At 51.5% G+C, this 15,316-nt stretch overlaps 1 protein-coding gene across 3 annotated transcripts; it reads right to left on the minus strand.

Annotated features, from left to right (window-relative positions):
- Window positions 1–357: 357 nt before the first annotated feature.
- CCAR2 (cell cycle and apoptosis regulator 2) lies at window positions 358–14,616 on the minus strand. Of its 3 annotated transcripts, none has more exons than XM_032855831.1 (21): window positions 14,482–14,616; window positions 13,528–13,622; window positions 13,160–13,251; window positions 12,640–12,731; window positions 12,326–12,440; window positions 12,036–12,165; window positions 11,755–11,851; window positions 7,829–7,948; window positions 5,733–5,955; window positions 5,536–5,649; window positions 4,842–5,005; window positions 4,217–4,388; window positions 3,899–4,129; window positions 3,568–3,789; window positions 2,661–2,805; window positions 2,467–2,546; window positions 1,893–2,039; window positions 1,629–1,740; window positions 1,340–1,528; window positions 978–1,183; window positions 358–801 (listed from the first exon to the last, which is right to left on the minus strand). In XM_032855831.1, exons 2-21 carry the CDS (start codon window positions 13,583–13,585, stop codon window positions 757–759), a joined length of 2,754 nt encoding a protein of 917 aa, XP_032711722.1. In that variant the 5' UTR covers window positions 13,586–13,622; window positions 14,482–14,616; the 3' UTR covers window positions 358–756. The 3 variants fall into 3 exon arrangements, with proteins under 3 accessions (XP_032711722.1, XP_032711720.1, XP_032711721.1); XM_032855829.1 differs by having other exon boundaries at window positions 2,467–2,549; window positions 14,482–14,613; XM_032855830.1 differs by lacking the exon at window positions 14,482–14,616 and adding an exon at window positions 13,768–14,178 and having other exon boundaries at window positions 2,467–2,549.
- Between the last annotated feature and the right edge of the window lie 700 nt (window positions 14,617–15,316).

A 15,316-nucleotide genomic window follows, 5' to 3' on the forward strand; every position in this document is an offset into this window, starting at 1 on the left:
TTATTTAAAAAACAAAAAGCCAAAAAAAAAAAAAAACAAACCAACTTTATATACAAAGTCAAACTGAAACCACGGATTATGGAAAGAGGCAAGACTTATGGGGGGGAACAGGGAAAAAGGCTGGGCTAGAGCCAATACCACATTCTGAACATGGGGAGGTGCTGGTTTCTTCTGGCAAGTCTGGGGCGGCCGGAACACAGTGCTCTCTGGCAGACACAGCCCGACACCAAGAGTTCACTAGCACAGACTCCATTCCTGCGATAGCCAAGGGGAGACCCTTCCCCCAAGAACCCGCTCCTGCACCTAGCAGGACCTGTGCCATCCAGAGGGAGGGCTCAACCCCGGCCAGATTCCATGGCTGTTTCTTCAGTTTATTGGCATCAGACCTTAATGACATATCCGAAAAGCCTTTCCCTCCCCTGTCTTATTCTAAACTGGAAGAGGACAGGAGAAAGCACAAGACTAAAGGGCCCCAGGAGAAATCCCAAGGTGGAGGGCAAAATGACATTCGAGGGGTGCAGAAGGTGTTGGATTTAGTTGTTAAGTGGAACCAGGGTTCCCCACGCATCCGTCCCACATAGCACAGACCCCACCCTGATGGCCTGAGCTCCTCTACGGAGGCTGAGCACAGGGGTCAGCCACCCCTGCCTATGGCTCGCAGGTCCTGCTCCAGCTTCTTTCTGGAACCAAAAGGGCTCTAACGTCTGCAGGCTCCATCGCCGACCTCCCGGGAGGACAGCTCCTGCGCCAGGCCCCTCAGTTGCTTGGTGCTGGCTCCTCCTTCTCTACCCAGCTGTCCGCCTGGAACGAGAGAGGACTCGAGGAGGAAGGGCCCAGACGGGAGGCCCACCGACACTCCGCGCGGAGACCAGGCTGCAGCGGCAACACAGCCGGGCGGGACACCGTGGCCGGCTGCCGCCCCGGCCGAGCCTCCCAACAGGGCGCCCGGCCATCCAGCTCTCCCGGGGGAGGCTCACCTTCTCAACCATCCGCTGCATCTCCAGCTGCAGCGGGGTCAGGCGCCTCCGGAACTCCTGGAGCAGTCGCTGCAGCTGGTTCTTCTGACGCTCAGCCGTCCGGGCCGTCTCCTCAGCCTCGGCCAGCCGGCCCCGCAGCTCCTGCATTTCTGCCGCCAGTGTCTTGTTCGTGACCTCCGTGGCCGAGAACCGGTTATGGCTCTCCTCTGGTGGGGGGAAATGGCAGACAGACTGCTGCTAAGTTAAGCACCAAGCCCAGGGCAAGAGGCCCGAAGTGTGAGCAGCGGGACCCCTCCTGGTCTCCGGACGCGCGCATCTGCGAGTCCCCTCTGGGCCGGGCCCTGTGGCCACAGGCCACTCACCCAGCTTCAGTTCCAGTGTGTGAATCTTGTTCTCCAGATAGAGCCGCCCGCTGTCCTGCTGCTCTGCACGCTGCAGCAGGTTCCCCACATTGATCAGGCTGCCGTTGTGGGACACCAGGCCTTTGTGTTCCGTGGGGGTGGCACCCGGCTTCGTGCTTTTCCCTGAAGGAGGCAGCAGGTCCAAGTTTCCTAGAAGGGGCCACGAGAAGAGTGAAGGCTCGGCTCTGCAGAGGAGAGAGCAGCCGGCCCCGCCCCTCCTCCCTGGAAGGCGCAGGGCAGCAGGACGCACCCAAGAGCACCTCCTCGGGCAGCCCGCCGTCTGGACCCTCCTGCCGGCTGTACTGAAGGCTCCGGTACTGGCAGACGTTCTGGGTCACCACCCTGCTGACCAGCTGTTTGGCCTAGAGAACACCCACAGCCAAGATAGCCCCTGACGAGAGCGCACGAGCCCATGGCCCCACGGCACCCCGAGCCCCCCGAAGCAGGCCAGAACGCGCCCGGCTGTCAGGGGAGGCCGGCTCAGAGGGACTTGGGGGATGGGAGGGGCGGGTACCTGCTCTGCACTGAGCCGGAGCCCAAGGGTGAGCAGGATCCTCTCCAAGTCTCGCCGGTGCAAGTAGCCACACCAGTTGGCATCAAAGAAGACAAAAGCAAGAAGACAGTCCAAAGGGAGCACAGCAGAGGGGTCCAGCTCCTTGGGCTGCAAAAGAGACAAGGACGAACAAGATTTTCAGAGTGCCCTCAAAACGGCAAAATCGCCCAGGACGTAGCCTTCCAAAAATCGAGCGGACACGATCACAAACGGGCGCCCCTTCCAGCTGGAGACAGGACCACCAGTATGACCTCCGTGCAACCTCTGCCGCACCGGGGGTTGTCCCGCACACGGAGGAGCGGCGTGCACACCGGCATCGGCTACCTCACTCAGACGCACCCGGGCGGAGACACGGAGGTGTCCTGGATCCCATGGAAGCCCTACTCCACGAGCCAAGAACCACATTTTGTCTTTTGTCAGTCAGAGGGTGCCAGAAGTCCTACGGTAAAGTCTCCCTCTCCCAGCACTGAGTCCCAGGCCTTGCTTAGCTTCACTGTGTGTCAGTGGGCCAGGGGGAGCAGGAAAGAGGTCTCACCATGTCCTGAAGAGAAGAGAACTCCATCTCTGATTGGTTCGAGGCAACTGACCGGACCTCCGAATCCTCCAGCTTGGCTCCTGCTACAGGAAGCCTGAGATAAGCATGGAGCACCCTTGGGCCCAGACGCACAGCTGGGACAAGCGAGCACCAGCTGCAAAGCCGGGCGGCCGCTGCACAAGGCGAGCACATACCAAACTCCTCTTCACCGTCATCCCTCAGGAGGAGCAGCTCTGGGTCGAGGGCCATCTCACAGAGGTCCTCGGATGCCTCACCCCGGGGTTTCTCTTCTTCCTCTCCCCCAGAAGACGGAGGTTTGGGCAAAAGCCCATCTTCCTTCTGGAAGCAAAGCAAGAGATGAGAACGGTCACTTGGAACTGCTAACAAGGATAAGAGCTGACACTTGCCCACCAACCGTGTCCGGAAGGGTTCTGTCTACACGGTCTCGTTTACGGCATTCTGTGACAAGGGATTCAGAGCGAACTAAGGCAATTCCCAAGAACCTGGGATTCTCTGTAGGACTCAATCTCAGTCCTGTCAGAAATTAAATCTACTCGACAGGATCTAGGCAAGAGATAGACCCATCTGCTTTTGTAAAGCGTTAAGAAGATGCAGCGTTCTATGGGACGCCTGGGTGGCTCAGTTGTTAAGCGTCTGCCTTTGGTTCAGGTCATGATCCCAGGGTCCCGGGATTGAGTCCCGAATTTGGGCTCCCTGCTCAGGAGGAAGCAGGAAGCCTGCTTCTCCCCCTGCCTGCCGCTCCCCCTGCTTGGGCTCTCTCTGACAAATAAATAAAACCTTTAAAAAGAAAATGCAGCATTCCAAGTAACCATCGGGTAGCCAAAACACCTGTCCTCACGGCACAATTAGTGGAGGCTTCTGTGCCACCGTGGCATGTCGGCCCCGCTTCCAGCCCCACTACCCTTCTAGTGGGGCACACCTCTAGCCGCACACCGGCTCCTAGCCAAGCAGCCATGCAGTGGGGGGACAAGGTGCACGCAGGCAGTGGGAGGAGCCCCACGGGGCCCCCGGCGGCAGCTGCATCCACACGGCACTCCCACGTGCAGCCCCCGCGCCCGCGCAGGCAGCAGAGGTACTCACCGGGGGGGCGTCTGACTCGGCAGCCGCGCCCTCACTCTGTACCTCATCCTTGGCCTCCTTGGCAGCCTCTTCCTTGACTGTTTCTTCTTCCTTGGCCGCCTCCTCCTTCTCAGGTTCAGGCGGGGCCACCACCTTTTCAGGAAGGCTCAGCAGCATCTTATAAATCCTATACCCAAAATCCCTCTGCAGCATCTCCAGAAACAGCTCAGCCAACACCATCACCTTAGGGAAGAGGCAGCACAGGTCCGTGAGCATCAGGAAGAAGGGAATGTTCCAAGCCCTGCCATCTCATACACCCTCCCGCACAGCCTCCCCAGACTCCTACACCTACTTCAAAGGAGATCCTTTCTTTTGGCCTCCGGTCCTCCACAATACTATGAAGGGACAGGTTGACACAGCCAGGGCGTGCCATGACGGCAGGTTCTAGAGGAGGTGGGGGCGCCTCTGGGAGATCGGTGTCCACTTCCTGCTGCGCGGTGACCTCCGGATTCTCTGCATTCTGTTTAGAGGTGTCGGCTACTGGCTCTGATGCGTCAGCTGCCTGCTCCAGAGGCTCTGTGTCCTGTGACAAAAGCCGAGAGCTATGACCGCCTGGGTCCGGACGTGAGGGCACCTACTCTGCCCACTGGTCCGTAGGGCTCAGACTTACCCCGGACACCTCTTGGGGTGGGGCAGCTGCCTCTGCGGCTTTCTGCTGGCACAGGGCCTCCCACTCTTCCAAAGTAGGCATGATGGTCCAGACGTCAGGCAGGTACACCACCACAGTCTGGAGCCGCCTCGGGGGACCCGGCTGCAGGTACTGAAACTCCGCAAAGCGCCACCTGCTCGCAGCGAAAAGAAAAAGGAAGTACTGACCCACAACCTTCGCAAGCAGTTGCTTCAGTTTCCATCAACATTTACTGAGCACGTACTGCACACACAGCTTTGAAAATACGAAAACGAGAGACGAAGTCCTCAGAAAATGGTTCATCAATGGGCTGCCGTGAGTAAGCAGACAGCGCCTATCCAGGGTGCTCCCAGCATGAAGGACCACTAAATGTGGCTGAGGGATCACATGGGATGAGCCTTAGAGGGTCGGCTGGCCCTCGACACCCATACACATCCCTACGCGTGCTCATGATTGGGATGACCATCTGCAAGTGCGGGAGAGAGGGATGAGGTAGGACTGGGGAAGAGAAGAGCACTCACAGGTCAGAAAGGCACAGGAACTCGGCCTCCTAAAGTCTCGCCTATACAACGGACCACACACAGGCAAGCCTGGGGCAGCCACTCACCACTTGGTGCAGGCGCTCAAGTCAATGCCAGTCTGGGCTTGCGCACAGCGGATGGCCGTGCGGACTAGCACCTGCGGGTCGCCCTTGGGGTCGAGGCCATCCAGAGAGGGAGACCACTCACCCCCAACCAGCACTGCTTCTTCTTCTTTCCGGCTCAGCAAAAACTGCAAAAATGGATGCAAGATTAAAAAACAAAAACCCATGGGGCACCTGGGTGGCTCAACTGGTTAAGCAACTGCCTTCAGCTCAGGTCATGATCCTGGAGTCCCAGGATCGAGTCCCACATTGAGCTCCCTACTCAGCGGGGAGTCTGCTTCTCCCTCTAGCCCTCTCCCCTCTTGTGCTCGCTCACTCTCTCATTCTCTCAGATAAAATCTTTAAAAAACAAAACAAAACACGGATCTCTCCCCATGAGGCAGCTACCACCCCTGGGGAATGAAAGCAGCAGGATGTGGTGAGGAGTGGAGGGGGAAGCAGGGGAGGCTGGATCTCTCTACCCATGCACCAGCCATGTAACTTTTTCTGACAAGAACATCCTGAGCCATGCTGTCCTTCTGATGAAATAGCAATATTCCAGCCCGGGGCTCCCTGTTTCTATGAGCTTGTGAATAGGAGCCAAGCGGCTGCAAATCTGACAGGGCCTGGCCGTCCACCACCCACGACTGCCTCCTGCTTCGTGGACTCTAGCTCTCACCTTAATCTGCTTTAGAGGGTGTTCTGGTGTCTCCCTCGGCTCAGCCAGGTCATCCACAAAGAGCATGCAACAACGATAAAACTCCTCCAGTCCCGGGGACGAGAGCAGCAGTACCTGTGCACAGGCGGTGTGAGGGACATGCTCGAGAGCTTTCTCCTCCCACCATGGGACAAGACGGTAGGAGGCCAGTTACTCACCTTGGAACTATAAGTGGGGTCACTGTCTGCAGGGATGGGCTCAGCACCAGCATCTGGAGCTGGCTCCTTCTCAGAAGATACCTGGATGCGGCTTGGAGGATGGAGGGAAAAGGGCTGGCTCAGAGGGAAGGCTGACAGCCAGCTCAGACACACAGCCAGGAGATCTGAGGGAACCAGGAGGCTGCGGTAGCGGCGCTGGAGCTCTAAGAAGTCACAGTTGGGGCTGGAGGAGGAAAGCAAGGGTATCCAGATTGAGCAAAGACTAAATTATTTTTAAAAATGGAACTATGAAAGACTTGGGGGGAAAAGGGCAAATTATTTTCTAATCTGGGAAGGAAGACATCTCTGAAAAGAAAAAGATGGATGAGATCTGACCACTAAAATGTTTTGGGCCCTAATGGCAAAGTCAAGTTGAACTGGAAAAGAAAAAAACAGAAAAGCATTTGCAATATATGACAGCCTAAAGGCTCACTGTTTTGATTGAAGAGGAGCCCACAAATTACTAACATGTTTACAAGAAGGTTCCCAAGTCAGAGAAAACTGGGAAAACGGACATCAACAGGTACCAGAAAAAGAAAGGAGACTTAAAAGCCTGCGAACCTATGCTCAGTCTCACTTTTTTTTTTTTTAAAGATTTTATTTATTTATTTGACAGACAGAAATCACAAGTAGGCAGAGAGGCAGGCAGAGAGAGAGAAGGGGAAGCAGGCTCCCTACCGAGCAGAGAGCCCGATGCGGGACTCGATCCCAGGACCCTGAGATCATGACCTGAGCCGAAAGCAAAGGCTTAACCCACTGAGCCACCCAGGTGCCCCTCAGTCTCACTTTTAATTAAAATAAATGCAAATTGGACTATCACTTTTCACCTAAGGGACTGACAAGAATCGCAAAGTTGGGTAACATAACGCTGCCAGTGGGGAAACGAGCACTTCAGGTCCCGGGGGCAGGAATGGACACCGACGTAGCCTCTTTGAGAGAACTGGCAGTGGGTGTCCAAGTTTAAAATCAGACCCTTGGAGCCACCTACTCCATCTCTAGGAACTGACCTCAGTACACTACTAGCACTTATCCACACAGACGTCTGCAGAAGGACGTTTATGAGAGCAAAATTCAGGATGATTGAAACGTGGGAAGAGAGAACCAGTGACATCAACAGTCTATCCATGCAGTGGAAGATTGCACAGGCGTCAAAAAGGATGAGGTCCCTCTAACCAGCGTCAGCATGGAATAAATTCTAAGACACACTGAGCGAAAAAGCAAAACACTAAACAGTATGTACAAGAGGCTTCCGCAGATGTTCCACACAACAGCTGTGTGTGTGGCTGACCAGCAGCAGTCACGTTCTGGCTAACAGGAGGAGGCCCTACATGCACCCCTCTCCATGCTGTCCTGCAAAGAGACGAACCTCGGGAGGCAGGCGGGTCAGGGTGGAACACAGGAGAGGCCCTGCCCGGCCCCGCAGAGAGGAACCTGTGATGCCAGCAAGGACGGTGACAGCCCTCTTTCCTTTCCACCTCGAGGAAGAGGTGCCGAGAGGCTGCCCCTCACCTCAGCTTGGGCTTAGGTGAACTTTGCTGCCAGGGCAGTGGCGAGAGCCCCGCCTCCGCACTGCTGGATGGCATCCAGAATCCCTCGTCAGGCTCTTAGTCAATCAGTTCCTAAGTGCGCTAGGTAAGCCTATGGGCCAGAGTCCTTGCACGCACTAGGGAGCTCGAGAAATCATTCTAGGGTCCCCTGGAAAACAAGTCCCAAGATGCCTATCATCTATACTTTCTACCTGAATTAGAAATGGTATTAGGTACCTGGATTTTAATGTACGCCTTAGTAACAGCCTGGCATCATTATTTCTGCTGATCAAATCACAGAAGTTCTATCAGGGAACCCATGTCACTGGCACTATGCTGGTCAAAATCTGAGATTTAGAAATTTAAAAACTGTCCCATTAAGAAACAAACAAAAAGGTCCTAGGCAGGTGACCCTGCACACACACTCCTACTCTTGCACATACTATACCTCATTTCCACAAGAAACTGTTACCAGCTGCAAACCTCACACACACACCCATCCCCCACCCCCACTCCCGCCGCACCACTCACCTGTCCACAGTATAGGGAGTGAGATGGACCCGGTAAGGAGGCAGGTCATGCCTTGGTTTCTTAGCACCCCAAGGCTCTCCACCAGCCCGCTGTTTGCGTTTCTTGGAGTCATAGTCATCGCTGGAGGTTGGTCCATCACCAGAAGGAAGAAACCACACTGTTACATTTAAATTTAATACAAAGTGGCCTAAAAGAACTGCAAACAATCTGAATCCCCAACATCAGAGAAATGGATGAAGAAACCACTGCTAGCAGCCACATAACACATTGTTATAAAGTTATTAAAATGGAGATTTAAATCCTTGTAACAGAAAACCACCCACTGTGAGCAAAAAGACATACAGGGTAGTACGGATACAGTAATGCCTCAACAGTGTTAAAAAAAGTTTCAAAAGACTAAAAAGAAATAAAGTGGGGCGCCTGGCTGGCTCAGTCGGTGGAGCATGTGACTCGATCTCGGGGTTGTGAGTTTAAGCCCCACATTGGGTGCAGATAACACTTAAAAAAAAAAAAAAAAAAAAAGAGGGGCGCCTGGGTGGCTCAGTGGGTTAAGCCGCTGCCTTCGGCTCAGGTCATGATCTCAGAGTCCTGGAATCGAGCCCCGCATCAGGCTCTCTGCTCAGCAGGGAGCCTGCTTCCTCCTCTCTCTCTGCCTGCCTCTCTGCCTGCTTGTGATCTCTCTCTGTCAAATAAATAAAATAAAATCTTTAAAAAAAAAAAAAAAGAAAAAAGAAATCTTAAAAAAAAAAATTAATGATAGATGCCTCTGCCTAGTAAGGCTTATGAATAATCTTCTTTTTTGTGTTTTTGTGAACTTTAAAATTTATAGCTAACATGTAATTTTTTGGAAATGAGAAAAGATTTTAGCTGATAATTTTAACATGAAACACATATATGGTACCATGCAAAGGATTCTATAAAGGAAGTTTTATTAAGAGACAGCTCTCGTAACAAACCCTTGGCAATACACATTAAAGTCATAAAAACACTCAAACCCTTTGATCCAATAATTCCACTCTTGAAAATATTATCCCAAGAAAGTTAATTCAAAAGAAAAACAGATTATAAATAGTTGAAAAATTCAAGCCGAGAGTAAAACAACCACATTGATATCCAGTAATACCTAAACTTTTATAGTAAACAAATACAATAATTACACAGCCATTAAAACAATCACAAGGATTATACTGCAATATGGAAAAAAATGTTTAATCACTTTAATCACAATGCATAAAAATAATCTGGACTCTAAAGTTAAAATTTAAAAAAATTAAAATTAAATAAAATTATAAAAAGTATATATATTAAAAGACCACAAAAAAACACAGACCAAAAAAAAAGTAGAAGTTAATTTCTCTCTTCAAAATTATTTTCTAAAGGTCTTTAAGAATGGTTACCTTTAAAGGGAAAGGAGTGACACATTTTCACAGTATTTTAACATTACATAATAGCATGTACTACTTTATATGTCCTATAATAATTTACTTATGAGAGTATCACCATGTTATGAGTTCAAGAAGTAAAAACAGGAAAGAAAAACCTTTAGACCATTATAAAATGCCAGACTGTTAAAGGAACACCCCTATGTCTCACAAGAGAAATAAAACCACTTGTGAGTTCTTCCCGCCCAGGTACGGCACGGACCAGACTATTCTGCTCTCCCCTTCAGACCCACCTGCCTCGCTTCCCTTGTCATTCCAGCCCTGGGCATCTAAGCTCATTACATTTAACAGAGTTTTTCATCTTCTCTCTATCTGCCTGGCCCATTTCCCGGTTTATGAGCATCTCCATCCAAAAGCTGCCTTCCACTCTCGCCTTTCCGGGGTGTCGGCACTTCCAGGCTTCTAACAGTCATTCGGACAGCTCTCTTCAGCTCGCCCACGACTGGAGCAAACTCTTCAGTAAATGCTGTCCACCGCTAGTGACAGTGGATGTCCCACTGAATCCTGGAATTCAATGGCCAGTTTTCTCTCCTTATTGTGAATCGTCAGGAACACATTAGAAAGCAGTACCAGTGGGAGACAGCTCAGGAGCCTCACAGGATACTGAGATGGCATCCCACTGGATACACCTGTCCAAAGACCTCAGTAGTTCAGTATTGACAGTCCAACGGGGACATTGTTATCTCCGTCCCAAAACCTGAAATTTAAAATAAAACTTGGCTTCCAGCCAAAACGCTCGAATAGCTTGACTCCTTTGTAAATTGCTGTTCTCCCAGAGTGACCTAACTCCTACTGTCCCCTTTCCTACTTAGCAGATTCTCTGTCCTGACTGCCGGTGGTACCTCCCTGCCAGCGGTAATGTCTTTCTCTAGAAGCCATGACACTGAAGCATGATGGCGAAAGTCATGTAACACAGGCCTTGCACTGGGCTTGGTATGCTTAGGACAATCAAATGCACATGACTGTACAGAAAGACTGAACAGGAACCTAAAGCAGAAAGTCAATAGCAACCATTGATTTCCACCCAGGCTACACTATCCCTCAGGGCACTTGCTATGATAGGGTGATGAGGCTCTTAATAAACTCACAGGATGTGAGAGGTGGAAAGCCCTTGGAAGATGAAGACGAGGAAGATGTACAGGACAAGGAGTGTAGGTGTTTGCAAAATATATACCAGTGACTTGAGAAGAGGACAGACACGGTATTTCAAGTAGTGGAGGCAGGGTCGGAAACAATCCTAGACTGCAGGACCATCCTCCTAGTTAGCATTCATAATGACCTAGCCCAAGGGAACAAACACTAGCTTCAGCAGACTAGCTGCATCCCTTGTCGAAACTTTTTGTCGGCATTCCTCCATGCCCTTTTAAGAGTTCACACTGGATTTCATTCTCAGCCCTTATCATGTAATAATCTACTGGCACCTGGAGAAAGGGGTTTTTTTCCTTATCAGCACAGTTCTTACTTCAAAAAAGAACTTGAACGTGAGAGGATTTTCTGGAGTGATGGAAAATGTTTTAGATCTTAATTGGGGTGAGGGTTATGTGGAATTTCCCACGTCAAAATTGTCCAGTTGAGATTTGTGCATTTCAATCTATACAATATTTGCAATAAAATTTTTAATCTTAAAAAAGAAAACAAAAACAAAAAACCAGCAAGTACACGGCAGGGAGTAGATGGAGGTAGATATGAAAAAGAATGGAAGATGTTGATACTTATTGAAGCTGGGGGCGGTGAGTATATGAGAGTTCATCATCCTTTTCTGTTTGCTTTGCTTGTATTTGCAATTTTCCCTAATAAAAAATTAAAACGAGGACAGAAAGAAGAACTAAAACAAGTCTTAAGCAAACTAATCCAGAGCTTAACTCCTAGGGATATAAGCAAAACCTTTTCGGGACAGAGTAAGGTGAGAGAAGGAACACGTGAGCTGGAGAGAATAGGCAGCCTGCTCCCAGCAGTCCCCAGAGCTCAGAGGTGACACAGGACGGCCTAGAACACCCTCAAAGTCCCAAATCCACCATGTTGGCTACATATAGGCCATGAAGCTACCATGTTCTAGGCACAGGCCTGGACTTCTGGGCAGACTGCAACCTACGGATTCTCACGCTACACTGGTATGTATAGTGTGTATAAAAAACATCTTATACTAGAAATTAATACATACACTATAAAGTTACATTTTTTTGGACAATTACTATTTCTGGATAGTTTTGATTTTTGGCATCTCCATCTTAACTAGAAATAAAAGGGAAAATTATAAAATTCAATATGGTATTTTGCAAGATGAACTACATCAAATCCCTGCTTGCTGAACAGGTTTATAAAGTTCTAATATTTGCATATACATCTCAATGCATCAGCCTATTTCAGAGGAAAGGGCCCAGGATCTAGTTGCAGAAAGAGAATGTTAGTGTAACAGGTGGCAAAGAGACACTGCTCCTATAGACAAATAAGTAAAATATCTTCCCTGTTTGATCATTCTCTTACCTTCGGCCTTGATCCAATCGTCCGTGAGGGCCCCGAGCAGGAAATCTGTTCAGGTGGCTCAGATGAAGTGTGTGGGATGTTTGGAAGAGACTCAGAGCTACAGAGAAGAAATGGCTGGTGACTCAAAAGCCCTACATATCTGCCCAACTTCCCTGTCCCTTTCCTCCAGTGACAGCAGTACCCACTTCTATTCTGAGAGCAACAACCAGAGAGTTACAGCCCCATTCAACCAGAGTACCCCCATAAAGCCACATCCCAACATCCATGCCACTGGTACGCACGCTTCTGAGGAAAGAGCGGGGGAATCCGGTGAGGCTGGAAGATCAGCTGGGGCTGAGCTCCCAGAATCCCTTGCTTCTGGCCCAGGGCTGCCACATGGAGAAGGGGAGGTGCTGGGGACTTCAGCAGGGGCTGCAGGACAGTAACCAGGAAATTCAGGGCATCCCATGGTTGATCTGCTCACCACCATGCAGCCGCACCCCTTGACAAAAGTAAGGTTCTCGCCCTGCTTTCATGGCACTGGGGCTTCTCTCCCACCCCTTTCCAATGCATATGCTGGAAAGACGCATACCTGGTTGGAGAGCGTTTGCACCTTGACAGCATTCCAGGGCACTGCCTGGCCTGGGTTGTATGCAGCCTTCACCAGCACCTTCTCACCCAGCTGGGGCAGCCGGCCCTTCACCACACTGCCAGCACACAAGCCAGGAGACCCAGTCAGGACAGAGACCCTGGCCAAGCCACCTTGACTGCCCCTAGGAGGCCCTGCCCATCAAGATTTCGCACACCTTGCATAAAAACAGCAAAGCAATGGCTTCAGAGGGGCCCCACCAGCACGGTGACAGAATTGAATTCAACAAGCATTGAGGGGACTAACCTCAAGCCTACCTTAGCTGAAAAAAGACCTCTTCATCTACTACCCCGAAGTAGTCATGCAAGCTGGTAACAATGCCAGTGAAGACCCGCTGCTTCTCCCCACCCTGTAAGAGAATAACGCAGTTTGAAAGTAACAGAGAGCATCTGTACACACTCCATCGTTAGCATCTCATCTCCAGCCAAACCCCATCCACTTCAACAAAATATGGTATCGAGAGCCACAAGAAGGAGACACACACGTATAACAGTCATAATCTACTGCGAGGAGGAGTAAGAGATCAGACTGATTCTTAGGTCAGAATCTTCTTCTAGGATTTCCAGCTCTTTAATTCCAAGAATCACCTAAAAGATTTCCCTAAAGCCAGAACTTCAGGCTCCCCAGTCAGAAGGGTGTCTAGACACGTGCATCCTGGCCCAGGCCAGGAGCACCAGGGAGGATGAACACGGGATGCAAGAATGAAAGCACCAGGCACCCAAGCATGCTGTGGTAGTCTCAGGTGTCTTAACTCACTAGAAAAAATGCCCAACCTACCTGAAGGTGCCTGGCATTTTGGGACAGGTCTGTGGCCACAGGAGGAGTGAGCAAACCAGGAGGAGGACCCAAAAGAGATGTTGAAGCTGCGCCTATGTGGACAGAGAAGCAATCTCCAGGAGCTGCATCTACCATTTCCAACACTAGAGTCAGACAGAAGGTATGGTGGACCCAAAGGGCAAAGTGACTCCAAGCAACTCCTCCACAGGGTCTCACTTGCCACCACGGTGCTCATCTCCTATTTTCCTATGAAACGCTGGCAGCAAACTGCACTCCACTTAGGGAAACCCCAAGAGCAACGTTTTAAAAGACAAACTCCAAAGCACGTAATAGCCAGTATGCAGCCAAACAGGGATAAAGGTGATCACCTGAGAAGTTGCGTCCCCCTGGAAGCGGGTTGATCCGCTGGCGCTTAAACTGGGACATTGGGAATGCTGTCCTCTTTCAGAGTCTTAGAAAAAACCTTTAATTGGAAAAGAAAGAAGTTAACAGCTCAGAGAATTTTCCATGGACCCCCAAAAAGTAACAGAGGATCTTAATGAAGGTGAGGAGGAGGAATGAATGGAGAAGATGGAGGGAACATAAAGAGCAGGAAATGCAAAACTTACATTGTTCCAGTTTGCCCTCACAATAAATTAGTGGTGGGTGATACTGTCAAGCTATTTTAAAGAAAAGGAAACTGAAGCTCACAGAGACTGAGACTTGCCCAGGGTCACATCACCAATCAGTGACAAAACTGAGACTCGCACCCAGGTCGCCAACAACTTAGCGCTCCTCGCACGATGCCACGCCACCCGCAGATGCTTGGGGAGAGTGGGGGATCGGAAAGGGCCCCAGTGACATTCATTCATTCAAATACATCCGCCAAAATGCTCCACGCAAGGCCGCGAAAAATGGAGGAGGCTGGTGCCGGAGAAGAGAAGGTGTGGGCCCTCTCCCCGGAAGCCCGGCCCGTTGTTCTCCGGACTGGCTGGTGGGAAGGTAGCCCCGTGGCCCGGCCGAACGCGAATCCGGCAGCGCGCCCGCCCGCCCTCCTGCTCCGGTACTCCCTGGGCCTTCGCTCCCGCCTCAGCAGCCGCCGGCACCGGGCCTCCCGGGCCGGGCCGCGGCGGGGCCACCGTGGGAGGACGAAGGCGCGCGGTTTCTCCTCCTCCCGCCCGCCCCCAGGGCCGAGGCCGTTGCCAGGGAGACGGGACTTGCAGTCCGAATGGGGGGCTCGGCCCCTTCCGCGCCCCGTGCATCTTTGCTGCCCGGCCCTCGCAGCCCCTCGGCCGGGGGAGGGGCGAAGGGGCAGAGGGGCGGCTGGGGGCCCCCCAACCCACCTGCGGGCCAGGGCCGCGACACCGGGGGGACAAAGACACCCGGAACCACCACAGCCTCTGCTGCCGCCACCACCGGAAGCGCCTCTCCGGAAGCGCGACCACTGGTCGGAAGCTGCCACTCTCCCGGATATGGTTCCTCCCTCCTCTCCACCGACTTCTCCCTTCCCCCACGCCGGCCTGCCATCCCGTTCCAACTGTGGAACGGAAGTGCGCCTTCCCCGATCGGATGCGCGTTAGGAAGCCTGGCCTCGGTGGTGTCCCCGCTTTACTGTCCCATTAGAAATGTATGCTTTAGAGCATTGGTTCCTGCTCCAAAGAGCAGGAGCTGGACCCCCAAATAGAAGAAACACCTACCACCCGACACCTGGCCTTGTCCCTTCTGGCAGACCCTAGGGCTGCAGTTGCAAGAGAAGCAGCCCCTCCTGACTGAAAGAGATGGGTGCCTGATCAGCGGCCACTTCTAGGAGCCATTACTGTCCAACTCAAGCCAATGATTTCATCTGTAGCCTGTCCCTTCCACTGACAGCCCCTCCCCCACACCCTCCCCTCCACTGGATATCTACAGGAGACTAAGCTTTTCCCCTTTCCCAATTGGCAAAGAGCTAGGAACCTAACATGCTGTAATAGATAAACCGCCACAATATTTTGGTAGACATTTACAGTGTTCTCAGAAACATTTCCTTTAGTCCTCACAACCCTGAAAGATAAGGTCAGGAATTAATGCCCTAATTCTCAGATAGGAGACCTAAGACTTGAGTGAAATGACATGCTTCAAATCATGCCGCTAATCACTGGGCACTTTAGTCTCCATTAGCAACCCAGGCCTGCTTTATCC

The sequence above is a fragment of the Lontra canadensis genome, unplaced genomic scaffold (genome assembly GCF_010015895.1).
Source record: "Lontra canadensis isolate GAN:19392208 unplaced genomic scaffold, GSC_riverotter_1.0 scaffold10, whole genome shotgun sequence".
NCBI classification, from domain to species: domain Eukaryota; kingdom Metazoa; phylum Chordata; class Mammalia; order Carnivora; family Mustelidae; genus Lontra; species Lontra canadensis.

Bases quoted from the DNA above. Each gene is read 5' to 3' on its own strand.
- CCAR2 (XM_032855829.1), bottom strand. From the start codon at position 13,585: ATGTCCCAGTTTAAGCGCCAGCGGATCAACCCGCTTCCAGGGGGACGC. The intron at 12,166-12,325 runs GTATGCGTCTTT...ACTGTCCTGCAG, and splicing joins TGCAAACGCTCTCCAACCAG to CCCCTGCTGAAGTCCCCAGC. The intron at 4,389-4,841 runs GTGAGTGGCTGC...CGCTGCGAGCAG, and splicing joins TTGAGCGCCTGCACCAAGTG to GTGGCGCTTTGCGGAGTTTC.